The 27,436-nt window shown below is 41.7% G+C and overlaps 2 protein-coding genes and 1 long non-coding RNA gene across 5 annotated transcripts in view; 2 read left to right on the forward strand and 1 right to left on the reverse strand.

The window, feature by feature from the left end:
- Window positions 1–6,264, forward strand: part of COL8A1 (collagen type VIII alpha 1 chain) — a 56,574-nt gene extending 50,310 nt beyond the window's left edge. The window contains exon 3 of the mRNA XM_027103260.1: window positions 1,671–6,264. Within this exon, the coding sequence (XP_026959061.1) occupies window positions 1,671–3,577 (1,907 nt within the window). The 3' untranslated portion in view covers window positions 3,578–6,264. The remainder of the gene's footprint in view (window positions 1–1,670) is intronic.
- The window catches only part of LOC113618936 (uncharacterized), a 49,464-nt gene extending 29,588 nt beyond the window's left edge, over window positions 1–19,876 (reverse strand). Inside the window, exon 1 of one of the 2 annotated variants that reach the window (XR_003432206.1) lies at window positions 19,381–19,876. This is a non-coding gene — a long non-coding RNA (uncharacterized LOC113618936). The remainder of the gene's footprint in view (window positions 1–19,380) is intronic. The other variant, XR_003432204.1, reaches the window with a different exon arrangement.
- A 116-nt stretch (window positions 19,877–19,992) lies between these two features.
- CMSS1 (cms1 ribosomal small subunit homolog) overlaps window positions 19,993–27,436 on the forward strand; it is a 381,549-nt gene continuing 374,105 nt past the window's right edge. The window contains exon 1 of one of the 2 annotated variants that reach the window (XM_027103285.1): window positions 19,993–20,198. In XM_027103285.1, the coding sequence (XP_026959086.1) occupies window positions 20,135–20,198 (64 nt within the window). In that variant the 5' untranslated portion in view covers window positions 19,993–20,134. The remainder of the gene's footprint in view (window positions 20,199–27,436) is intronic. The other variant, XM_027103304.1, reaches the window with a different exon arrangement.

The following is a 27,436-nucleotide window of genomic DNA, read 5'->3' on the forward strand; positions in this document are numbered from 1 at the left end:
CTTTGCTGCAGTTGGTCATTCAACAAAACCTAAGGAAGAACAGAATATACTCCAGGCACGTGCTAGACATTAGGGATTCCTGATGAATGTGATGTGACCCTGCCCCAGATGCTCTCTTGACAAAGGAGCTACACAGTTCCTGCTTAGCAAGAGCACACAGTAGTAATCCTGTTAGCATAAAAGAAGTATTTCCAGTTTTCTTCCCTTTAGGAGCTGATATTCCACTTAGGGGATTATCTCAGTCATTTGTTTTCCTTCCTTTCTTGAATGGCCTGCCTGGATTTTGAAACTTCCTGTACTTATTCAGATGGGTACCAGATTGCAACTGAGGAATTTGGAAAATACATGAGTTCTGTGGTTCTATTTTGTTCCCTGACAATAGCTCAGTGAAAAATACAATGGTCAGGATTAAGATGCAACTAATGGTTAATATAAGACTTTGGGACCATCAATTTCATTTTTTTATGTTATTCCTTACTCTCAGTAGCATGAGAGGTCCAGAGTTGTGTTTCTCTGCAAGGCATAGCATAATCAATATAATTACATGTGCTTTGTATTTCGGTAACAATTCGAGAAAGCATAACGCCTTTCACATCTATTTTCTAATCTTGTAGTGTGGGTGTATTATTCTTGCTGTACAGACAGGCAAGCAGGGATGCTGATGGCTTAAGTGACCCAGTCAAGGTCTCATTTCAAGGCCAGAAAGAGAAGCTGAGCTTCCTGCTAATCCAGTTTAACTCCTTTTCCGCACTGTTTATCATCCTAAAATACCTTATTCACTACTCCTGTTTAAAAACCAAATTTGCAAGTGAGAAGTAACTTATTAAATTGAAGAATTAATATTTGAGGCTTAGGAAATCCTACAGCATATTAAAGAAATTAAACACATCGATTTGACTCTAGAGGACAGATTTTAAGATGTTATTAAACCACATACAGAATAAAAATAAAATGCTTCTATTCTTCCCTGAGTCTACATGATAATGACGGTCATCCTCTACATCATAGTATATTTCAGCACAAGAGGAAATATTATTTTTCCATATATTATATTTAAAATTCAAGGACATAGAAAAATAGAGTATAACATTAAATAGGGAAAAAATAAAAATGACTCCAACACTGTTTGAAATACACACACACATATATATACACACACACACACATATATATACACACATATGTACATATATATAGAACACATGAGATGGAAATACAGATAAATGTCAAGCGATTATCTCTGAGTAGTGGGCTTATAGGCAACTTTGATTTTTCTTTGTCCTTCTTTGAACTCTTTATAGTGAATACACCATAATATCTCCAAGTTTGTACTAGGAAGAATGTTTCTTCATTACTTTTTAGCTGTTTTACTTAACTAATGCTGATAAAAGCAGCCACAGATATCAGTTCCCAAAACAGTATCTCAAATATGACAAAGAAATTATCAGCCTGATTGTCCATTAAGTACTGATAATACAGTCCTGGAACACGAGCACATTATTCCTAGTCTTTCCTCTTGATAAGTAACAGGCAAATGTGTCAGAAGTAAATAATGATCGAAGTGAGGGATGATCAATATTAATCTCTCTCTCTCTCTCTCTCTCTCTCACACTCTCACTCTCCCTCCCTCCCTCCCTCCCTCCTTCTCTCTCTCCCCCCTCTCCCCGCAGAAATACCATTAGCCAGTTTAAGGGGGGAGCAAGGTCCCCGTGGAGAGCCTGGCCCAAGAGGACCACCTGGGCCCCCTGGCTTACCAGGTCAAGGGATACCTGGAATCAAAGGAAAACCAGGGCCACAGGGATATCCAGGAATTGGAAAGCCAGGTATGCCTGGAATGCCAGGAAAGCCAGGAGCCATGGGAATGCCCGGGGCCAAAGGTGAAATTGGACCCAAAGGGGAGATCGGACCCATGGGGATCCCAGGACCGCAAGGACCTCCAGGGCCTCATGGACTTCCTGGCATTGGGAAGCCAGGTGGGCCAGGGTTACCAGGGCAACCAGGTGCCAAAGGTGAGCGAGGACCCAAAGGACTACCAGGACCTCCAGGCCTTCAGGGTCCTAAAGGAGAGAAGGGCTTCGGGATGCCAGGTCTGCCAGGCCTGAAGGGTCCTCCAGGGATGCATGGCCCTCCCGGCCCTGTCGGACTTCCAGGAGTGGGCAAACCAGGAGTGACAGGCTTCCCTGGGCCCCAGGGCCCCCTGGGAAAGCCAGGCCCTCCAGGCGAACCTGGGCCACAAGGCCCTATAGGGGTCCCGGGGTTTCAAGGACCTCCTGGGATGCCTGGAATTGGAAAACCAGGCCAGGATGGGATCCCTGGGCAGCCAGGATTTCCAGGTGGCAAAGGGGAACAAGGACTGCCAGGACTGCCAGGACCCCCAGGCCCTCCAGGGATCGGGAAACCCGGCTTCCCAGGCCCCAAAGGCGACAGGGGCATAGCGGGTCTTCCTGGGGCTCTGGGACCAAGAGGGGAGAGAGGACCAGCAGGTGCCCCTGGATTGGGGGGCCCACCAGGAGAGCCAGGCCTGCCTGGAATCCCAGGTCCTATGGGCCCTCCAGGGGCTATCGGTTTCCCTGGACCCAAAGGAGAAGGTGGGGCTGTGGGACCACAGGGGCCAATAGGTCCCAAGGGTGAGCCAGGGCTTCAAGGCTTCCCAGGAAAGCCAGGTTTCCTTGGTGAAGCTGGGCCCCCCGGCATGAGGGGTTTGCCAGGTCCCATAGGGCCCAAGGGGGAAGCTGGGTATAAAGGTTTGCCAGGGCTCCCTGGTGCCCCAGGGCTGCTTGGACAGAAGGGAGAGCCAGGAATCCCAGGGGAACAGGGCTTACAGGGCCCCCCAGGTATCCCAGGGATTGCAGGCCCGAGTGGCCCCATTGGACCTCCTGGAATTCCTGGCCCCAAAGGGGAACCGGGTCTCCCAGGGCCCCCTGGGTTCCCTGGAGTAGGGAAGCCCGGAGTGGCAGGACTTCATGGCGCCCCAGGGAAGCCTGGTGCCCTTGGTCCCCAAGGCCAGCCTGGCCTTCCAGGGCCCCCAGGCCCTCCAGGACCCCCAGGACTCCCAGCTGTGATGCCCCCGACACCACCACCCCATGGAGAGTATCTACCCGATATGGGGCTGGGAATTGACGGAGTGAAACCCCCCCACGCCTATGGGGCTAAGAAAGGCAAGAACGGAGGGCCAGCCTACGAGATGCCTGCATTTACCGCTGAGCTGACTGCGCCTTTCCCACCTGTGGGGGCCCCAGTGAAGTTTGACAAACTGCTCTATAACGGCAGACAGAACTACAACCCGCAGACGGGCATCTTCACCTGTGAGGTCCCTGGGGTCTACTACTTTGCATACCACGTTCACTGCAAGGGAGGCAACGTGTGGGTTGCTCTGTTCAAGAACAACGAGCCCATGATGTACACGTATGACGAGTACAAGAAGGGCTTCCTGGACCAGGCGTCCGGGAGCGCGGTGCTGCTGCTCCGGCCCGGAGACCGGGTGTTCCTCCAGATGCCCTCTGAACAGGCTGCGGGACTGTATGCCGGGCAGTATGTCCATTCCTCTTTTTCAGGGTATTTATTGTATCCCATGTAAGAAAGAAAAAAAGAGAGAAATTTAATAGAAGAAAAGAAAAGGATGCACCAAAAAATCCAAATGGGAAACATAATTGCTTCAAAACATTTATATAGTTGGAAAGTTATATTTAAGTGAAAGTCTGAACCATCATGTACAAATAAAAACTAAGATGCATGTTTAGTGCTCTGCACAGCAGCTTGTGATTGAAAATGATGGGATAGATTTATGTATCAAGTACTGACACTTGTGTTGTACCCACTGGAATCGTATTAGCTGTTTATGTTATGTGCTTCCATGATAACCTGCTTATTCAGATCAAAGTATTTCAGTATGAAAGAGCATAGCTAATGAAAGTCACTCGCTCATACTGTTTACTTTAAAATATTTATAAATATGACTTAAAGAAATGTCAATGATAACAATTACATACCATATTTACTTGCATAATTTCCTCTGTATTTGTGCAGATACTTTGCCATGGGATGTGGGAGAGCTCTGCAGTGCTTTTCCCCAGTGAGGCGTGGACAGAGAACCAGGGTAGAGCTTTACTCCAAGGGATGTTTCTCCCCTGTCGGAGGCTGTGTCTTTCACAACAAGAGTTCTACTCAGAATTGTGTGTCTAGTGTCCCTAGAAGAACAACTGTAGTGTATTTACTCGTGCCTTCTGTGTGCCTAGCACTGGATGAGACACTTCTGTGGGGCCTAAGACAGTGCCCCGTAGGGAGCTAACAAACCAGCTGGGAGACATGAGTAGGAAGTAACTCATTTATTCCTCACGGGTTCTTTTTGCTTGTTATTTTTTTTTCCTGTGATTTTTTTTTTTCTTTCTTGTTGTCTCCATGTAATTTCCATTATGACCCAACTAATATAAACACTTGGAAGTCATAAGAAAAAAAGTAACCCTCTCCCCTCATAACTTTCCAGTTTTGCGGAATGTTCATTATAAATAGCAGTTATTAATTGTGTTTACATGCGTATAATAATCCCCCTCCTTTGCCTACAAACACAAATGACTACAATGAGGTTTCACCCACAAAGGGGATATCAGTACTTTTTAGTAGCTACTGAATTTCAAAGAAATTTCCCTGTGTAGTACACATACAAATCGGTGTGTCATCTGAAGTTCCAAAGTGAATTTCCTAAATCCAAGCCGTCCTTTGATCGGGGAAAGAGGGGGGAGTTTCAGAATTACATAGGAAAATAAATTGTTTTGAAAAAATAATTTCTGAAGTTTTAAATTAAAAAATAGATGTATTACTTCCTGCTGTAGGTACTAAAAATGCAGGAAGCAACCTGTGGAAGAGCCACCTGGAATGTCAGAGGGCAATGACAGCCCATGCTTTTTATGTCACCCCACAAGTACAGGAGTCAATACAAATTTAAAGAGAAAAGTAAATTTTTTTCCAGGTTTTCATTTAGGTACATACTAATTGCTTTGCACATTCAAATCTGGTCTCGAAACACAGACAAAGCATTTCAAGTTGGCTATGAGTCTGCTGCTGACACTATAAGCCACTGGGGGGAATAATGTGGGGCTATGGTGGTGGAGTCTTGTATCTACTCCTCAAAGTTAAGAGTGTTGAAATGAGGGGATAGGTACAGATGGGAAGATACACAAATAAATACGGTATAAACACACATGGAATCGTGTCTATGTCAAATCTGAATCATTTTAACAATCAAGAATATTCTCCTCAGCCTAATATCTGTCTTTTCCCTATATGGTATACAAGCACCATTTCTTCTCAATTTCTTAAAAAGAGAAATGAGTTCATTACCACGTGGTTTCTTACTCACAGCTAATTATATGACAAACTTTTCCCATCAAAAACATATCCCACCCAACCTTCATTTTCAAAGCAGACAGCATTTATGTGGCCAAATATCCTTTGGGTTGGTCTTGAGGATGCTGGTTTTGGGCCGATGGCTATGACAGCCACATGGATCCACTGGGCTCTGTCTGCTGAAAAGCTGCATTGAAATGGCTTGGAGGCAAGTCAGATCAGCTGATTTATAAAACTGTATTTATCTGTACATGTATGGGCTTTTTATTTCCACCAAGAGAGAAAGTAGCTCTTTAGTCAAAACCAAATTTCACTTTTCAAATACCTTCCAACTTATTTATTGGTTGTTACTCAATTGCATGTGTGTGTGCGTGTGTGTGCGCGTGCATGCGCGCATGTGTGTATTATCAGGCATATGCTTCTAACTTTTAGACAGGGGAGGAGAAAAATCTATGCCAGATACTGTATATTCTACAATGGTGCTAATCTCAGAGCTAAATGAATTACTCCATTTAATTTAAAAAGAGTTTTAAATAATTATCTATGTATCTTTGTTTCCCTTTTGAATGTTGCACATCATGTTAACACATTTAGTGTAAAAGCAGATGAAACAACCACATGTTCTAAAGTCTAGGGATAGTGCTACAATCCCTATTTAATTCAAAATTAACTAGAACTTTTCCATGTGAAATGGACCAAACTGACAATATTGTTATTTAAATACAGAGTTTTAATGCAGGATGACATCCCACAGGGGAAAAGAATGTCTGTAGTGGGTGACTGTTCTCAAATATTTTACAGAATACTGGTAACTTTGAGTTTCCATGATAGATTTGAGACATGTCAATAGCAAATCATTTTTGTATTTAAATTTTTGTACTGATTTGGAAAAAAAAGTCTTATTAAATACCTTTAAAAGTATGTTTCTCATCTTGTTCATATCACTCAGCTGACACTGTTTGAACTTCGTAACTGTTTATCCCCCAACGTGTTAATTAGCTGCTGACACAGAGACCTAACATAATCCTAGCTTAACGGGACAATTCTTTCTCTTTGACATAACAGCTGCAAGCATAAGCAGGCTGGGGCTCATGTGGCAGCCCCAGTCAGGGCCCCAGGTTCCTTCTATCTTGTTGCTTTTCCACCAAGAGGGCGTGGCCTGCATCTCCAGGGTCCAGGAGAGCTAACCACCACAGGCACATTCCAGTCAGTGGGAAGGAAGAAAAATCAGGAAGGGGAGAGCATGCTTCCTTCTTAAAGAACTCAACCTAGTGGTTGCTTAGATCACCCTCCCACATACCATGCTCTGAATTTAGTCACACTGGCACAACCAGCTGCAAGGGAGTGTGGGAAATGGAATATTTACTGCAGGCAAGCACATGTCCAGCTAAAAATCAGAGGTTCTATTAATACAGAAGAAAGGAGAACAGATATTAGGGAACAATTAGCTGCTGCATCTGTCACATCCAACCTAAAAGGATAAACTGCCACAAATCTCTTTTCTCCCACAAAAAAACTAATCTTCATGTACTCAATTCTGTTACAGTTTGCCACACCAGAGCCAAAATTTTTGAGGGGAGATAGTGATGAGTGGAGCTTCAGAGCAGAAACAGACCTGTTTCAAGAACCTAAAGGTCTTAATAAGCATCACTGATAAGGAAAGAATTCTTTTGTGATGACTTATCAAGTTCAGAATGATCACAGCTTATCATGTCTAGACTATCATAAAGGGATTACTCAAATCATTCAACAAGCAACTATGTAGCACCAGTCTGTGGCTGGTTAACTCACTTGTTTAAACGCATCAATCTGGAAATTCAAGGCCATAGCTTCCATTCCCACATAGCCCAACTAGTTCTATTTCATTCCACAGCCAAAGGCTCTTCCATAACATGGACCAGTCATCTCATGTGCACACAGTGTTGGTCACAAAAGTAAATGGAAGGATAGATACAAGTGACAGAGGCAAGGAGGAATAAATGGTTGGAATTTAGAATGCCGGACAAGCAGGGCAAATCCATCATTACAATAGGTCTATAGTATCCCTTTACATTAAAACAAAACAAAAAGTAGCCCCTACTTTGCACCTGATATTACTAGGCAATGTGAGGGGCACATAAGCAATAGAAAACATGACCATTCTTTTAAAAAGTATCTTTTGTTTAGAGGACATCAAGATGTTTGTTAAACAAGTTGACTTCCAGGTGATATACAAACAAGGGTGGTATGAAGGCAACTGGATGCATAGGTGCTAGCAAAGTTCAGAAAGAGAAAGGCCATTCCATGCTGCTCCCCTCCTGGGAATGCCTTCTCTGACCTATCTGCTCGATAATCCCTCCTCACCCCTCAGGACACAGCACAAGCATCACCTCTCCTTCCCTACTGCTCAGATTTAGTCACTACCCTGCCTTGTACAATCTTCTGTCCCTTTACTTTTCCTGCTTTATAACTGAACTGTTTGTCTGTCTCCCCTATTGATAGAGTGTAAGCCTCTTGAGAGCAGGCACCTGTTTCATCTTTGCATCCACAGCTCATCACAGAGCGCTGGTCCAGCTCCAGGGTGGAGGGAAGAATGAATCTCGCAGGGTTGCTGTGGGAGCTAGTGCTAAACTCTATGTGAGGTGTGACTGAATCCAGCTCTGGGATTCCAAGATTTTACAGAAGATTATATGTCCCAAGATTATTTAGAAGTCTACTGTGGGATAAAAGCTAATCTCAGGTAGTTTTTTGGAGAATACGACTTTTAAAGAAATCATCTTTAATTTGACAGAATTTGGATGAATGGAGCATAGGGCAGTGTGTGTGTGTGTGTGTGTGTGTGTGTGTGTGTGTGTGTGTGTGTGTGTGTGTGTGTGTGTGTGTGTGTGTCTATAAGAGAGAGAGAGAGAGTCAGAAGGGGCGGCGGGGGTGGAGTGGGGTGGGCAGAGATAAGGGAAATGACCTGACTGGTTCAGAAGAACTACTCAAAAACTAGTAAAGGAAACATTTAATAACCAAAGAAGGATCAAGTGATGTAGGGCTTTACATATAGGGAAGATACATTTATATTTTATCTAATATGCAATAAGAAGACATTGTAGGTCCTTAAGCAGGAAAATGGTATGAACATAAGTATTTTAGAAAAGTTACTTTGATGATTCTATGGAGAATGTATGATACAAGTAGCAAAACCAATGAGGAGATCAGAACAGCTTTAATCCAGGAATGGGGTGATGGGTTGATGGTTCAGGGAGCCTAACCAAGTCTAAAGAGTGAGAGTCACATGTCAGGTCAGGTGTTAGGGTTTAAGGACTGCATAACAATGGAGCTATCTCAAGGGCTAGGAAACGGAATGAAGAACTGAAAACTGAAGAGACAGTTGAAAGACAGAACTGACCCTGGAGACAATCCCAGGATGGCCTTATGAGGGAGAAGGAAGCTTGACTTGAAGGTGGTTTCCTCACTGATACGCTTGGAAAACAGGGACGGTGCCACTGATAGAAATAGGCAGTCCTCCAGTGGAGCCTGCTCCAGGCAGGGAAAGAAGAGACGCTTGGTTTACACATAGACTTGTGGGATCTGCCTGTGCACCAGACGCGCATTTGCTAGGCAGATGAGGGTAAAGCCATGAGCCTGGAGAGAGACCTGGTGGCCTATTGTAATAAGAAGGAGAGGAAAGGCACTCAAAATCAGTGGCACCATTTGCAGACAAAAATGATTAGAGTGCTTTAAAATCTCCTCCCTTACTTGCTCCAGGAATTTATTTAACAGATCCTTTCATCACAGATATAGCAAAGGGAAATGGCATCCCAATCCACATGGAATTACAGTGAACTCCAAATACGCAGAGCCAATAAAAAGTGTAAATCAATCATGTTTTCCTATATTTCAGAAAAGTTTTTCTCCTTAATGGTCCTTGTGACTCTAAAATGAAAATATCATGCTCATTCCATATCATGAAAAAGAAAAATATCTATGGAGTAGCCTTAGGGTTATCTTTCTTCTAGCAAAGAGTTACACAGAATTTCTGATGCTTTCATTTTCAAAACCAATATTTGTATCAGGATCAACTTTATGCTCAAATATGTTATTCTTTATGATGTCAAATAGATGTTAATGATTTTTATTATTAGAAAAATATTTTTTGCTAATTCCTGGAGATAAGTGCATTGGACTTTCAATTTAAAAAGTGGGGCACATCATCCCATTTTAACAAATTATTCAGAAGTTTCTCATGTGTGTTACTGAAACACAGAACCATCTAACTGAATTTTCCTTTGAGGCATCCAGAACCTTTCTAGAGGTTTTTTTCCTTTGCTATCTTAATGCAAGTAAAAATAGATTTTTATTAGATTCAAAAGCACTTCTAAATTAAAGTTTATGATTCCTGTGGAGACCTACAATTCACATGCTTTGTTAAAACCACCAAGACCTAAAAATTAATTTTATAATGAGCATGGCCAAGTCAGTTCTCATCTAACAAGTGAGTGGCTGGCAGCAACATTCACATCTGCTCTTCATTTGTGGGTGACAGACACAATGGGGAAAGCTGATGGAATGCTTCCCAGATTCCAACTGCCTACTAGTAAGAGCTGCCTTTCCTCACCAAGGCCAATGCTGTCCTTGTCATTTGTTCTGCCAAACCAGAGTCATCAATATAGAACATGTTAGGAGAGGGCTCTGAGGCCAGGCTCAGAGAACCAATCTCAGCTCCTCTATTTAACAGCTGTGATATCTTGAATCAATTATTTAATGTCTCTAAACTTCAGCTTTTGCACCTGTAAAACAGTAGGTGATAATAGTAACTATCTTCTACATTTGGGAGGGTGTTATGGAGGGGCAACAACCGCTACTATTTACTGAGTGACAACAATGTACCAAAATGCTTTAACTGTTTTTATGTATTAACTTAGTTACTCCTTATCATGACTCTTATTATTAGCTCCATATTACAGCTGAGGCAAAGTAACTTGTCCAAGATCTAATGACAATGCCAAGATTTTAACCCACACATCTGGCTCCATAGTCCATGCTCTGAGCTATTACACCATACTGCCTAAAGGCAGGAGATAAAAGTTCTCGGCTGCCTGAGGAGCAAACAACTGTCAGTGAAGGTTTAGAATAGTAGCTTGCCTCAAAAGAGAGAGAGATGACCTCAGTTATTTCTTAGTTACTGTCCTTACCAGAGACAAGGAAACAGCCAGCTATCAAAAGACTACATACTGACATGTCATGGTGACATCCTTACCCCTTAGGAGATATGAAGGCAGTTGGCTTTAAAAACTGAAGGTACCACCTCACACCTATTAGGATGGCTACTATGAAACAACACAGAACAGTACAATACAAAACATAACAAGTGTTGGTGAGGATATGGAGAAATTGGAACCCTTGTGCACTGCTGGTGGGAAAGTAAAACTGGGCAGCAGCTATGGAAAACAGTATGGAGGCTCCTCGAAAACTGAAAAATAAAATTACTGTGTGACCCAACATTTCCAGTTCTGAGTATATACCCAAAAGAACTGAAAGCAGGGATGCAAACAGTTATTTGTACATTCCTGTTCATAGCAACATTATTCACGATATCTAAAAGGTGGAAGCAACCCAAATGTCCTTTGATGGATGAATAGATAAACAAAATGTGGTATATACATACAATGGAATACTATTCAGCCTTCAAAACAGAAGGAAATTATGCTACATGCTACAACATGGATGATCCTGGAGGGCATTATGCTAAGAGAAATAAGCCAATAACAAAAGGACAAATATTGTATGATTCCACTTATATGAGACACCTAGAGAAGTCAAATTCATAGAAGACAGAAAACAGAAGGGTGATTTCCAGGTGCTGGGCGCAGGGGGAGGAAGGGATGAGGAATTATTGCTCAATGGGTATAGGGTTTGATTTGCAAGATGAAAAGAGTTCTGGACATGGATGGTGGTGATGGTTGCAAAGTAATGCGAATGTACTTAATGCCACTGAACTGTACACTTACAAATGGTTAAGATGGTAAACTTTATGTTTTGTGTATTTTACTGTAATTTATAAAAATAATCTAAAAAATAAAAAAACTAGAGGGAAAATATCTGTTAAAAGGACCAACCCATGATGTAGGATGTAACTGAAAATGACCACCGGCAGCCACCCTTACCTCCACGTTCACCAGTGTTCACCAAATGGGTAAGGAGTCTAAGCCGTACCACAGCAGTGGTCCAGAAACTGCAAGTCCCAGCCTCTCCCAGGGAAGTTCTGCAGACCACTGTGGGGCTGCCACCTACTGCACCTCCTCTACTTCAGTGGATATGACCTTCTAGGGAGCTTAAGACCCAGCTGCTTGAGGCAGACAGTCCACCTTCACCTAGTGACTCCAAAGGACAAACTAGAATGAGTTTCCTTTCTTCTTCAAGGCTAAACATGCAATCACCATATCAATTTTCTGGTTCCAAAGGTGAAGTTAAAGATCAGGTGTTTCTTCTAAATGATCTTTAGAGCTCGTACGTATTCAAGATTTGAACTTTTTTTAAAGTAAGTTTTACGTTAGCCACCTGACCTCACCAGGTCCTGTGGGAAGAAAGATGGAAAATTCACTGCAACTCTAGGCAGGGTACCCCGCGGCCCATAGGAGACAGGAAGTAAGCATGGCTTCTAAAACTTGCAGGTTCCCAAAGAACAAGTTCTCCCTCTTGTGGCCAGAGGAGAAACAACAGCTTCACAAGCAGGTTTTTTTCTTACATGAGAAAAGTGGGTCAGGAATTCACTTCTGAGGATACAGCGTGGATGGTTTGTCTCTGCTCCACGACGTCTAGGGCTACAACTGGAGGGGAATCAACACCTGGGGCCTGTAATCATCTGGAAGCATCTTCATTTATGGGTCTGCCTGTTGATGCTGGCTGTCAGCAGGGATCTCAGCTGAGCTGTGGGCCAGTATACCTACATATGTCCTTTTCACGTGGTTCCTCTGTGTGGCCTACCTTGGGCTTTCTCATTGTATCACACCTGGATTCCAAGTGAGCATCCCAAGGGAGCAAGGTGGAAATGCATAGAATTTTTAAGATTGTGCCTCAGAGGTCACAGAATATCCTTCCTACCATATTCTTTCAGCGGAGGTGACAAATGCTTGCCCAGATTCACAGAGAGGGAAGCAGACCCCACCACACAACAGAAGGAGTGTCAAGGTCACATTGTAAGAAGAGTATGTGGGATGGGAGACATTTGTGGCCATCTCTGAAAAACACAACCTGCGATATGTCTACCTGGATATTCAGGGTCTCATCCATAGTGCATACTCACTAGCGGACCTGGACATGGGACACGAAGATCCACACACTTTTGCTCACGCCCTAGTTCCCTGCAAATGCTTCTTCCCAGATCTCTTTGCTATTGAACTCTAAATATTATATCTTCCAGGCCCTTGACCCACTCAACCACACAATTCACGATTGCTCAAGACTCTGTATTTATCCTTAGCTCAGACTATTTCTCTCTCCATTTGAAGGAGATAATTAAATGTACATCTTGAAGCTCTGCCCACTAGAAGGATTCTCCTCACACTGTCCTCTAGGGCCCCCCCCGAGTGGGATTGTAGTGCAGTAGCAGTCCATTTTCAGCTCTACTAATATATCAAGCCTGAACCAGTCATGAATATTTCCTCTAACATCATCAGCTGGTCACAGGGAACACCTCATGAAGCCATAGGTGTGAGTGAGGAATACAAGACACAGAGATCTTTACCTCCTGTTCATGTAAATTACTTATGACTTCTGGACCTGCTTAGATGTGATCCCATATATATCATTTCTATTTTTCAGTGGGTTGCTGCTGTGGGCACCCAACCTTACAAAACCCAGGTCTAAAAGGGCAGCTCTGATAATATTATCATTTGATGCTCCATTGTCAAATGCTCAGTTTCTGCTAGAACTTAGTATCATGCCAGTAGCTGCTTTTTGAATGGTTCGGCTACTGAAGGTATGGCCTTACTCTAAAACCCTAGGAATTTCTGAAGGTCATGGTGAACAATAATAAGCAACGAAAAGACTTGGGTCAAAGGAAATTTGTGAATTATTCTCAAAGTACAATTTCTGGCCTGACACTTTTCAAGAAGCAATCTCATCACCACACCCTTTGCCCTGGGTTTATTAAACAGCCATTTCAAAAAGCAAAATAAATAAATAAACAAAACCCTATGAGTTTGTGCTGTGATTCCCCTTTCAGGTCCTGCCAGACTCCACAGAGCATCATCAACCCTCACCTAGCACCTTGGAATCTGCCACGTCATTATGAACTAAGGGGAAGAGCAGCTTGTGTCACAGCCTGGACCCACTGCCAAGGCTTCTCTTCTTTTGACCCTACTCAAAACTGGCAGCCTTTTGACTCAACTGATAAGTGACTTAGAGCAGTATTTCTAAGTGTGGCATAGGCTAGCTGTAAAATCTAAACGGGTGCACCAAATACTGTTCTCTATTTCTTGCATAGGTAGTAGGTGGTAGGAGATGAAAGATGCAATAACTTTTCCTTTCCCTTGAAGGGGATACCAGGCATGCCTCATATATCCAGACTTCTAAAAACATGATCAATGTTGCAGGGCCCTGAATATTTATGATTTATCTCTCACGCTTTGGCATGTATGTATTTTCCTAGGGCATCCACAGTACTGGCCATTTCCTGCTCCCCAGATCCAATTAATACTATATCACCAATAAAATGGTTTAAAGTGACGTTTTGAGGAAGAGTTCAAATAATCATAGTCCTTATGAACAATATTATGACAAATATCAGGACAGTTAACCAGCCTTGAGAGTGTTCATAGGAAAATATTCACAACTTTGAGTGAATATGAACTCAATTTTTCCCAAGTGAAGGCAAATTGCTTTTGATATTTTTTCCTGATAGGAATCAAATACAACACATTTGCCAAAGCAAGTGCTAGAGGCTGTGTTGATTGGTTCAACCAAAGATATAACACCTGGTACTATGCTTAAAGATACCATGTGATTAAATTTACAGCAGTCCACCATCATTTGCCATGGTCCATCTGGCTTTGGAGGACCATACTAGTAAACCAAACCCCTTGTATCCTTTAAGTCTTTTAGGTTGGCATTAATCTCTGCAACTTCACTAGAATGAGATAGTGCTTCTAATTTACTATCTTTGAAAGGACTGGGGAAAGGGAAGGCACTTTCAGGGGCTTCCACATGACCCTTCCTACCTTAACGGTTCTTACTTTATTGGTCAGAGGATCAATGTGATGGTCCTACCAGCTGCTAAGTACATCCATCTCAATTATGCACTCAGCAACTGGAGATATGACCATAAGTTGATGAACCCATTGAAGCCACCATGAAACAGATTTAGGCCAGGACTCTGTCACCTGGCCCCTGTATGCCCCACTCTAACGGGGGTTATGGTGGCAGTTTGGATTCCCTGTGTCAATGTAGTTACCCTGTATCCAACAGCCCTTGAAAGAGCTAGGTATTTCCCATTTCTACAGTGGACAATTACTCTGAAAAATGGCCATAGTTTCCTTTGGAAAAGGTATGAGTACATATTGTATATACTGGTTGTGTTGCAGAGAACTTCCTCAGGGGGATCCAGATTCCCTTTAATCGATGGATTCTTGAGTTTGAGAATTGGCTCATATCTGGAAACATGTCCAAAGATCATGCTTTTCCATTTTGGCAGTTAAAAATCTGCCTTCTGCTTACCAGCTCTTGATTTTGTTGTTGTTGCTATATAAGTCAATCAATACCCTCATTAGCTTTCTATCTTGTCCCTAGGAACTCATGGTCTGTGGAACACCACAGACCCCCTACATTTCAAGGATCCCTGACCACTGATTAAATTCACTTTGCTTCTGATGGTTCAGTGCTGCCAACTGCTTTCACTATTCTGGAATTCTATCATATTCACGGACACTCGGGCATCTCCTACTGTCACCTCTGGCCTACACAGGACAGTCACCACTGAGTCTCTCAACTAAGTCAGTGCCACACACTACTGCAATCTTATGGTGAAAGAACTGTCCTCTGGGCCCTCCCAGGGAAGAGAGTCAGCTAGTAGGTTCTCTGGTCTCACATAATAAATCCATTCTAAAGTCCACCGCTGAGTCTCCCGACCCTTTCCTTAATAATCTGCCAAGGCAGTCCCTATGTTTCCATCTCATTTACTATAGGTTACCATTGTGTCTAAGTTTTAAGATGCCATCCCCACAGGATGTTAGGACTTCACAGGACATTAAATCACTGGCCACTGGGGAGTGTCTCCATATCAATATCCTCTCTCCTACCCAGCTTCACACACTGCTGGTCCAATACTCTCAAGATCCATTACCTTAAGAAATTCGTGGTTCCTGCTGAATATATCATATATATATATATACACACACACATACACACACATACAGATATATGTGTATATATACATATATATATATATATATATATACCTATAGTCTTTCTTGTAAATAAATAATTTTCTCCTATAATAGGGGCTGTATTTTCCACTCTGTCTATGCTGAGAACTAACTCTAGTTATTGGTGAAGAAGCAATGAGAGGAGGTGAGGGCTCAAATATCATTTTGTGAGGCAACTGACTACAGTGAGGCCTTGAATGGTCTCCAGGTAATAAGAGGCTATTTTCCTCCAGCAAGGGAGAAAGGGCCAGTTCTGTCAGCCCAGAAGGCTCAAGAATCTGGAAGTTCAGGAACCTCAAGGACATCTACCCAAATGTCTCCATCTCAGTCTCAGTCTCTCCTTCCCTTTGAGGACTTGACTTGACCATAGGTAACATATCGGTCTGTGCAGTCAATCTCTTTGTAGCTCTGCTACCCTTTTGATCAAATTTTGACCTGAATTTATAGCACAGTATGGTCTCTGGTTGCAGAAGGGCTTCTTTTAAGCACTGCTAGGAAGGACTTCTGGTTTTCTCAGCATATTTGGAATTGATAATAACCAGCCAACTCCACAATCTTTAAAATTACAATTGCCCCATATCTTTCAAGTGTTAAAGCTATTGCACAAGCCAGCATTTCCCCTTCCACCTGTACGTCATTCTAATCTACCACAGGTGAGTGACTGTGTTTTAGTTATTGTGATGTTACAGTACACCAGAAGTTTTTACCATTCTTCTTAACACTACCAATTATGTCCTTGTTACCATCTGGTCAGTGAGTAAATTGATTTCCAAGTTTTATCTTGAGGGTCTGCTTTCTAGGGTATTTCCCGTACCAACTCTTAATTTAGGTTGCTTCTAAAGCAGACCTTGAGACTAGGACTTGGGTGCAGGTATATTATTTGGGAGGTGATCTCAGGAAGCACAAGTGAGAGACTGGGGAAAGGAGACATGAAAAACAGAAAAGGCAATAAAGTGTCCATCTGGGGACCCTTTAAAAAACTGTGTGAAACATATTTCAGAATTGTGCCACCAAAGGACAGAGAATCTGGAGCATTATCTACTAACACCTGTTCCCTTTTGGTTGAGGGTTGCCCTTGGGAGCATTAACTGCATTGATTCTTGGGCTGAGCAAGCTCCCATGGTGCCAGAGAAGCAGACGGTAGGGGTGCTCAGGGAGGGAAGTTGTCAGCATGATGGAAATAGTCTACCACAGCTACAAAGAAGCTCAGATATGGGCCAAGGGAAAATGGAGCAGGGCATCAATAGTATTGCTTCAAAGTCATAATGGAAGAAGACGACAGTATGATTAAAAGGGCATTGTCTCTGCCCCCTGGCTCCTGACGCAGAACTCCTAAATTCCTTGGAATTTCCTGAGTGGTAGGAGTCTTTTTTTTCTAATAAGGTGTCACTTGGTGGGCTTCTGGACAGGGGCTGGTCACCAGAAACACCAAGCCATGATTAAAAGCTTGGAACTTTCAGCTCACTCCCCATCCTCCAAGAAGGGCAGAGGGGCTGGAGACAGATAATGATGAATCATGCCTATATATTGAAGCCTCCATAAAAATTCCAAAAGTATAGGGTTCAGAGAGCTTCCAGGCTGGTGAACAGATCCATATGCCAGGAATGCCACACTCCAACTCCACGGAAACAGAAGTTCCTGTGATTGGGACCCTTCTGTACCTTACTCTATGCATCTCTTCATCTTGCTGTTCATCTGTATTCTTTATATAATAAACTGGTAAATATAAGTATTTCTCTGAGTTCTATAAACTATTCTAGTAAACGACTGGACCCAAGAAGGGAGTCCATGAGAACCTCTGATTTATAGCTGGTAGGTCAGAAGCATAGGTGACAACTGGGGACTTGTGACCGGCATCTGAGGTGGTTGGAATCCAGGGCCAATAGGAAGACTGATCCTGGGATAAGATCAGGACAGTGGGAAAGTGAACTCACATGGGAAAGTAGTAAGACTGTCTGGCAGCTTTGAATGTCATTTGAGATAAAGGGTTATTATTTGGAATTCTTAATGAGTTCTTAATGAACAGCACTTAACTTTAATGAAAATTTCTCTTTTGTGTAAGTGGATCTTTTCTTATATTTTAAATTATACAAATAACGTGTTATTTGATACCACAAAAATATATGTAACATACCTATAAGTTATAAAGCATAATACTTAAATGCACATCCACTCTATCTGAATTAGAACTTTGCCAATAATTTACATTTACCTTTGTTCTTCCTAATCTCATCTCTCTGACCACTCCCCTCCCCCACCAATCCATATCCTTTTTTTTTTTTTTTTTTTTGCCTCACCACACTGTGAGGCTTGTGAGACTCTAGTTCCCCGAGCAGGGTTGAACCTGGGCCCTCCGCAGTGAGAGCATGGAGACCTAATCACTGGACCACCAGGGAATTCCCCCATCCTGAATTTCGTGCTTACCAGTCTCTTACCTTAAAATCACATAAGAATTTTTTTGCCTGAATTTTTTTTAGTTTTCTTTGTATCTGAACTTTACAAAATGGTATCTGAGACTTGGCTTTTTTATTTTTTATTTTTATTTTTTGCTTGGCTTTTTAAAATTAACCATTATATTTCCAAAGTATATCCATGTTATTATGTATGTTCATTCATTTACTCTGCTTAATTGTGCGGTTATATTGTAATTTAGTTATCCATTTTCCTATATAAAACATTTGGGTTGTTTCCAAATTTTTGCTATTATTAACAGTGCTGCTGTGAATATTCTTTTATAATTTCCTGGTACACATACGCAACAGTTTCCCAAATGTATATAGTTAGGAGTGGAAATTGCTGGATCATAAGGTGTGTATGTTGACCTTTACAAGATTTTGCCGTATTGCTTTTCTAAGTGGTTATACCAATTTACACTCACAGCAATAACGTTTAAGAGTTCCTACTGACACACATATTCTCCAGAATTTGGTACGGCCAGACTTCTTAATTTTGTCAATTTACTGAATGAAAAACAGTATCTCATTGTAGTCTTTTTTGTATTTCTCAGATTAATAATGAGACAGAACATCTTTTCATATGCTTATTGGTCATGGCACTTCCTCCTCCTCATTGGTATTTCTTATCTAACTTTTCAGTCAACCACCATAATTTCTGCCATCTACATTTCCTCATGAAAGACACATTACTTTCTATGATCACAGATTATTTTACATTTGGCATATTTATATAGCTAATATCTTCCCTTTTAGAGCGTTTAGGACATACTGATAAAGTCTTATCAGTAATGCATTTATAAGCCACCTATTAGTTGGGTGGGTTTTGGATAATTTTCACATTTGGCTAATCTTATCCTCATCAGATTAAGAGTCCCGGTTGTTTCTGAGAATGTATCCTCATCATTAGTTTAGACCTTCATCCTTACAAGTTGTAGCTCCTCTACTTGAGTTGGTGAAATCTGGAAGGCGGGATCGTATCCTACTCATCTTTAAACCAGTATTCCAATTACAGTGACAGGCACATCACGTGTATTTAATGCATTTTCGTATGATTTTCACCTCATGACTCTCCTGAAAAGTATCGTCCACACACTTAGTTTACAGCTGGCCCCAGCCCTAGGCGCCCAGCGGGTTTTCCCTGCCCACCTCTGCCACTTGAGGGAGTGAGACAAGCACCGTAGGTCGCTTACCTATACTTGGGCAGCAACGGGCTCCCTTCTTCTTCCCTTGTTTCACAAAACCAGGTGTGGGGGCGGGGGCGCAGTCGAAGAGAGTGCGGGGAAGTCGACTATAAACTCTCCGTACTTCTCGGGTCTGTCCGTTGGCAAGCACTTCTGGACCAGTCAACATTTACTTTCCTCATATCGTATAAAAAGAGCAGTACCCTCATCTACAAGAAAGGTCCAAAATTCATGGTCATGACTTGTGCACGATTTTTTATAGAGCAAACTGTAAAAACACACCGACGCCCAAACACTAACACACAGACGAAAACACACCCACGTGCTATGGTCTTCTCCCGCGACTCAAGGCCTTTGAAACTGAACAGAGGAAAACTGTCTTAGCATTTGGTCTCCCACTTTCGACAATATCTATTCGGCAAAAATAAAACCTAAACAAAATGTTTTAAAGGTGGCACTTAAAAAAATGATGTACTCTTTCTGCTTACGTGTCTTCCTTTCTTTCGGCTTTTGTGGGGGTTTACTTTAAGTCTCCAGACTGATCCTGCCCATCCGCACTGATGTAGAAACTGCGAACAGTTAGACGCAGCTGCCGGGGAGGCGAGGCGGAGGTTATGACGTCATCGCCGCGGGGCGGAGGCGACAGTGTCTGAGGAGAGGCTGAGCGTGCTGCGACGCCGGCATCCCTCCTCTGAAGCAGCGCGAGTCACGGTCAGCGCCCGCTCCTACCTGGTGGTCGGGCCACGTCGAGTCCCGCGTGGAGATGGCAGACGATCTTGGAGACGAGTGGTGGAAGACCCAGCCGGCAGGAGCAGCCAGCAGCCCAGGTACCGACTCTGCCCGCGCTCCTGCGGGTCCTCCCCCACCCCACAGCCTTCCGTGCGCCTCAGCCCGGGCCGGCGCTGCCTCTGGCGGTCGCCGCTCTCTGCCTCGCGGTAGTGCACACCGCCGTGTGGTGCACGCGAGCGTCGCGGAGCAAGTGAAGCAAGAGATATACTAACACGTGAAACAGACAAGTGTGACAGTAACTCATACCTGCCCTCTAGTCAGGAAGGACCCTTTTCCTAGCTGTATTTTGTTTGTCTTTATTTCTTAACAGATAAGACAGTTTTCGCGGAGACAGGGAGTTTGGGCTTAGCGGTTAAGGGTTAACTCCTGGGTTAGGTTCAGACTGCTTCTGTTCAAATCGCGACTCCAGCCTTTTAATACTGTTTAGCCTCCTTTTCCTCATCTGTAAAAGAAGCGTAATAATGCCAATTTCATAAGGTTGTCGTGAAGATAATACAAATGATGCACTTTAGCACAGTGCTTGGTACATAATATGTGAGCAGTAAATAAAAGCTTTAGTTTTTCTTGCTATCGTTAGCGGCAGCAGCATCATATCATCATCATATCGTTTGGACTTTTAGAGCCTGAAGGAGACTTGGAGATCCGCTTGGATTCACCCATTTGACAGATGAGGAACATGAAACCTAAAGATATCAAATAACATGACAAGTTCACATAGCTAGTTGGTGTCAGAAACGAGAGTGGAATTCAGTTAACACAGTTCAGACAATGTTTATTATGCTACGTGTACCTACTGCCAATGCAGTGAATATTTTATGCTTGAGTAGATAGTGTTAAATAACTCCTCACCACAGGCTGGCCTTGAACTTTTCAAGTCTCATGGCTTAATATACAATTGTTTTTTTAAATCATTCTTCAGAGTCTGCCTCTCTTCTTTACTAGATTCTAAGATTTTTTTATGGTAAAACCAAAGCCTGATTCATGTCTGTAGAGTCCACAGGACCCTGCACATGATTGACAGTTGATACATATTTGCTGCAATCATTAATATTGAAATGTGAGTTGAGAAATAGCCATTGAAAACAACGAACATTGTTTCAATGCTGTACTACAGCATTGTTTCCAGAAGGGCAGGCTTCAGATACAAACAGAGCAGATGGCATTTTTCAAAAGGTTGCCAGTATAATACTTCATTGATTAAACTTCTGACTCTTTTGAGGCTTTGTTTTTAGCAAATGTATGCTTGTGCTTGAAGGCACAAATACCTTTTTTTGCAGGCTGTGGTATTTCACGTTTCCTTTAATAGCCCCTGCCCCCCATAACTGAGGTGTTAAAAACTATATTTTATGGTATGATTCAAGGATAAACGCCAATTAAGAAACAGTCAGAATTTTTTGGAGTGGTGAGGGGGATCTTAATTCTTGGTTCTAGTCCTGTTTCTTGCCCTCACCAGCTATGTGTCTCTCAAGTTAGTCACCCTTTGGAAACAAAGAAATTAACATGTATTGAGTATCTACTGTGTGCCAGATGTTTTCATAAATATGAATTCATTGAATCTTCATAACATTCTTAAAGGGTAAGCGTTTTAATTTATTCTTCATAACATGCCTAAAAGGTAAGCATTACCTTCATATTTAAATGAGAAGCAGAAAAGTTAATTGTTCTTAGGAACACACAGCAAGGGAGAGATCTGGGAAGAGGTTAGTCAAGAGTACCTGACTTTCAAAGTCACACTTTTCCCACTATTACTGTGTGGCTTCTCTGGTCCTCAGTGTCATAGTCTGTGAAGTGAGGGATCCTTAGAGATCATCTTTTTAAGGGTTTTACCAACCAAGAGTTTTAAACGTTGAATCTAGTTAGAATTATAAAGTGCTACAGCCTCTTTCATCTAAGTTGCCAGGATTCCCATCAAGATATGTTGGAGTCCCTAGGATCACCCCACTTCTTAGGTTCCTTCTAGCTGTAAGATTGAGGTTTGAAAATTGCTAACATTAAATTTATCAATGGCCTTTGCTTTGTTAACTGCTTTGAAGATAGGTGAGTGTATAAGCTTCCTTGAGATCTGCTTGATTATTTACCAGTGATTTGTTTAAATAATCTGAATAATGTTTCTAATTCAGAAGAAATCACAGCTGCACCAATTCAGGTTTTCTGATCCTACCTATGTTAATAGAGAAAGATCAGCCTAAAATATGTGAATTATATATTGTTTTGAAAGTCAGAGGAGAAATAGTGCCTTAAGTCAGAGAAAGGAAAGATAGTTGTAGTAATGCCATTACTCCTGTCGTGTGTTACGCTACTTGCCTATAAAAGTAAACATCTTTCCTTATTACCTGTTTCCAGTTAGTGCTTATGGTGGCGAGGTGATGGAGCATTTAGTCATTTATTCGGCAGTCTATATCTATCTACAACAAAGGCTTAACATCTGTGGTTATGAATTCTTGTGCACGTTTTCTAAGAGTAAACTGTACAAACACACAGATGCCCAAACACCGACACACACTGTGTATGATATTTATCCAGCTCTCTATCTATTGTCAAGGAATTGAACTATGTTTTTGCGGTTTTCATGACGTCTTAGATGAGGTATGTAACTCAGAGACCCTTACTAAAGCTCTCGATCTACATATGACCCTTTTTGCATATATCTTATGGCTTTTCAAAACCTGTCGTTTTTCTACAGGCATTCCTTATTTTATTGCACTTCACTTTATTGTGTTTCACAGATACTGCATTTTTTTTTAAACAAGTAAAGGTTTGTCGTGACTCTGCATTGGTTAGCATTTTTTAGCAATAAATTATTTTTTAAGTAAGGTATATACTCTTTTTATATGTAATGCTATTGCACAATTAATAGACTACAGTATAGTAAAACATAACTTTTATATGCACTGGGAAACCAAAAAATTCATGACTTGCTTTATTGTGATACTCACTTTATTGTGTCTGGAACCGAACCTAAGTATCTCCGAGGTATGCCTGTATTAGAATCCTGCATTGTACTGGAGTCCAACATGGTACCTGGCACTTAGTTGGTGTTTGGTAGATATTAACTGAATTAGTGAATGCATTTTACAGGACTTTTGGTGATAGTATACACAGGTAGATATATAATTTCTCATCCAGTCTAGACATTTTTGAGAGCGGAAGGCCATGCTCTTAGAATTTTGCTGGGGCAGTCCACTTGAGATGTCTGGTCACCCTGTTGCTATCATCATTGGTGGTGATTGGAGTCATGGCCCAGGGTAAGACAACTGAGAATTTCCTCTGCTGAGGTGTGTACAGCACAGTATGCCTCAGGCAACAGAGCCTAGGAATCATCTAATGATATCTAATATTTCGTTTCACTTCATTTCACTTATTTCCTTATTCCCTGCCTACCTTAAGAAATTATTTGATAATAATATATAATACTGCATGTATGGTAGTAAACAATACATGCAGTAGAATCATAATTGCAAAACATTAGTGCTAATGCACCAGGTGCAATGCCTGAGATTTCATGTAGTTGACCAAACTGGGCACTTTCTCAGTGTGAAGCTGAATGTTTATTCACGTCATGGTTTTCGTGACTTATGGAGCAGAGCTGAGAGTTTCTGTTGTTGGAAGTGGTCAGTTGGTCATTCACTTACTAAAGAGAACACCGATTGTTTTCCCTTTTTATTCCAATAATATGCCTATTAAATTACCAAGTCAAGTGTCCAGTAGGCAGCTGGGTATAGAGTCTGGAGCTCCAGGGTTGGAGCTGGAGATAACGAATTTAGGAATTACCGGCACATATATAGCTTACTTTTTTATATATAAATTTTTGGCTGCGTTGGGTCTTCGTTGCTGCACATGGGCTTTCTCTAGTTGCGGTGAGTAGGGGCTACTCTTCATTGCTGTGCGCAGGCTTCCCATTGTGGTGGCTTCTCTTGCTGTGGAGCACGGGCTCCAGGCGCGTGGGCTTCAGTAGTTGTGGCTTGCGGGCTCTAGAGCACATGCTCAGTAGTTGTGACGCATGGGCTTAGTTGCTCCGCGGCATGTGGGATCTTCCCGTGTCCCCTGCATTGGCAGATGGATTCTTAAACGCTGTGCCACCAGGGAAGTCCCTATAGCTTACTTTTAAAGAGGATGTTTTTAGCAATCTGCAAAACTCTTTGCCTCCACTTCTTTTGAGGAGGGTTTTTCATATGCTCCCCTAGCTTATTCTGAATCTTTGATGCCATCTCTTACCAAGAATCTAACTAGAAAACTGAAGTGTGAAGACACTTCTGTGTGCAGTGCCCGGAAATTGCAGGTAACAATACGAATTTGCATTTGTTAAGTGGTCACTCTGTGCCAGATACTTTTTTGATTGCTTTACATGTACTGGTTCATTTAATCTTTATAAGTATACCATGATGTAGGTACAGTTATCTCCATTTTTTAGATGAGGAAATTGAGGCACCAAGTGGTTTAGTGATTTGCCCAGTGTTATTCAGTTGGTAAGTAGAGAGGCTGAGATTCATAGACAGGCAGTCAGAAACCAGTCTGTGTACTTAAATTTCTCAAAGTTAATTATTCTAATTATCAATGATAAGCATCTCATCTCTAAAATAATAATCCTTTATCAGTTTAAAGAGGCTCATACTTTATAAACCTTTTGTTTAGATACATCATTGTTATCAAATTGTCTATTAACTCTTAGTCTCCCAAAGTGTACTCTTCTAAAGAACGCTGATTACTCTGAGATACAAATAAGCAGGTTGTACCATTGGACTTTGAGAACAATCTCTTCCCAGGAACTCATACTTGGTCCTAGAGCTCAAGGCTCACATACCTGGCTGTCTTCTTGATGTCTATACTTATTTGATGAGAATGTCAAATGTAAATGAGGCCCAACTCCTGAATTTTTCCCCAAATCTGCTTTTTCTCCAGACTTCCCTATCTCAGTAAATTAAATCACCAACTGCCCAATTTCACAAAGGCCTAGGCATGTTCTGATTTATTCATTTATTTAGTTCCTTCACCCTTTACATCTGATCTATCAAGTTTTGTCTCTGCCTCCAAAACATATCCTGAATCTTTTTTCCTTTTTTATTTTTGCTTGTTTGTTTTTTTTTGTTTACGCCATCAGAGCACATGCTGCCATCCTCTTGCCTAAACCTCTGCGGTAAACTTCTAACAGGGCTCCCAATTTCCATCTTGTCCCTCTGTGCTTCAGTCAGCAGACAAATTGATCGATCAGATCACATTCCTGCTTAAACCTGTCACTGTCTTCCCTCCAACACACAGAATAAAACCTAGATTGCTTACCATGTTTGGTATCTGCTGGAACTTACTGACTCCCCTCTAGTTTATGCTGTCCCAGCCACACCAGCCTTCATTGGGTGCCTCAACAGGCCAAGCTCATTCTGTCTTAGCCCTTTGCAATAGCTGTTCCTTTTCCTTTCTGGGCTGTCCTTCTGAATTTTGAATGGTTGGCCTTTTCTTGACATTAAGACCTAAGTTCAAACACACCTAAGTTCCTGTTCAGCAAGTGTAGAGTAGCTATCTACTTATATTATCATGTTGCAGTATTTCTCATCAGAGCACTTATCACCAACCATTATTTTCCTTATTAAATTATTACAGTCTCCCCACACTAATACGTAAGCACCATATGAGCAGAGATTTGTTTATCTTGTTCTTTGCTGTATCCTTTGGGCCTATAGTAGTATCTGGGTACTTAGAAGGCACTCATTAAGGATTTGTTCATTAAGTAATTAATTGTTAATATTTCACAGCCACATCTTGGAGACTTTAACATAAGACTTCTGCGTCTAAAGAAGCTTGGTCCACTGGAAGAGTTGTCAAAATCCTGCTTAGGCTTTTGACGGACTTGGCAGATGTTGCTTTTCTTTTTCTAAAAATACATTAGAAATCTGTGTTTTATAACTGTGTTTACTATCATTTTATTCTAACCATATTTGGGTTTAGTTTTGAAATTATATATTTGAAAGAACAGCAGTCTTTTGCTTTGTAAATGAGCTGATAATTCCTACTGGTGACAGCTTTTGTCACCTAGGATCAGTGTGATTGTTCATTTTGTTTGAGATTGCTGATGTAAGCATTGTAAATATTTTTGTTGTAATATCATTTTATCCTTAAAAATCACATCACTTTATGCTGAATTCCTTCTGGAAACGGTGAAGTTGGGGAACACCTTGGATTTTTTAAACCTGAATAACTTAAGTTTTGGGGTTTTTTTTTCCTTTTTTCACACCAGAGTTTCCTTTTCTCACATCTATAGGCAGCCATGAGTAGTAGATGTTGTAAAGCATTGCCTCTACATATAAAATTCAGACTTGGAATATTTACAGTAGTTGTTGATAACATACAACAGAGGATCAACTTCAGAGCATGTTGTTTTCAAAATCATTTATTGAACTCTCATGCTTGGCTCTCTTTTAAACATTGTAATGGAGTTAGAGGGAAAAACATAATCTGTTTATGGGCTTTATACATTGATGTGGTTCATCAAAATGCAAATGATGTTCTTTTAAGACAGATGCTTAAGGGCAAAAACGGGTAGGATAAATTTTAAAAGGTGAGAAGAAGGAAAGAGGAGAGGGATAGGTGCAACATTTTTGTTCTGTACTTGAAGACTGTGTAACAAAGACCAAGTTTTACTTTACTGTATACAATTTCTATAATTCTTGCAAATGATTAAACAAGTGGTTCTTGACAACAATTATGAACGTTTAAAGGTACAAATTTATACATCTTTCTCTAAATAGCATGTACAGTAGCTCTGCTGTCTTAGAAAATACCAGGAATTTGGAAGGCCTAGAAATAGTTCCATTTCCCCCTCAGATTCAACATTAACACATTACATTATTTTGTGGCACAAATCCTTACTCATCTGATGTTCTTTAGTTGAACACTTTAGGGCTTTCATAGAAGTATACATTTTACTAAATATCTCACAAACAGCTTGAAATATAGTTTCCCCATTTTCATCAACTTTCATAGAATTCTTAATTGCATTCTTAAATTGCTAGCATTGCTTTTAAAAATTAGTTGATTAAGGGGCTTCCCTGGTGGCGCAGTGGTTGAGAGTCTGCCTGCCGATGCAGGGGACACGGGTTCATGCCCCGGTCCGGGAGGATCCCACATGCCGCGGAGCGGCTGGGCCTGTGAGCCACGGCCGCTGGGCCTGCGCGTCCGGAGCCTGTGCTCCGCAGCGGGAGAGGCCGCGGTAGTGAGAGGCCCATGGACCGCAAAAAAAAAAAAAAAAATTAGTTGATTAGGCTCTTAAGCTCTTGAGCTCCTT

Source organism: Aethalodelphis obliquidens, unplaced genomic scaffold, assembly GCF_003676395.1.
Source record: "Aethalodelphis obliquidens isolate GAN/ISIS:26980383/991018 unplaced genomic scaffold, ASM367639v1 scaffold1, whole genome shotgun sequence".
Taxonomy (NCBI): domain Eukaryota; kingdom Metazoa; phylum Chordata; class Mammalia; order Artiodactyla; family Delphinidae; genus Aethalodelphis; species Aethalodelphis obliquidens.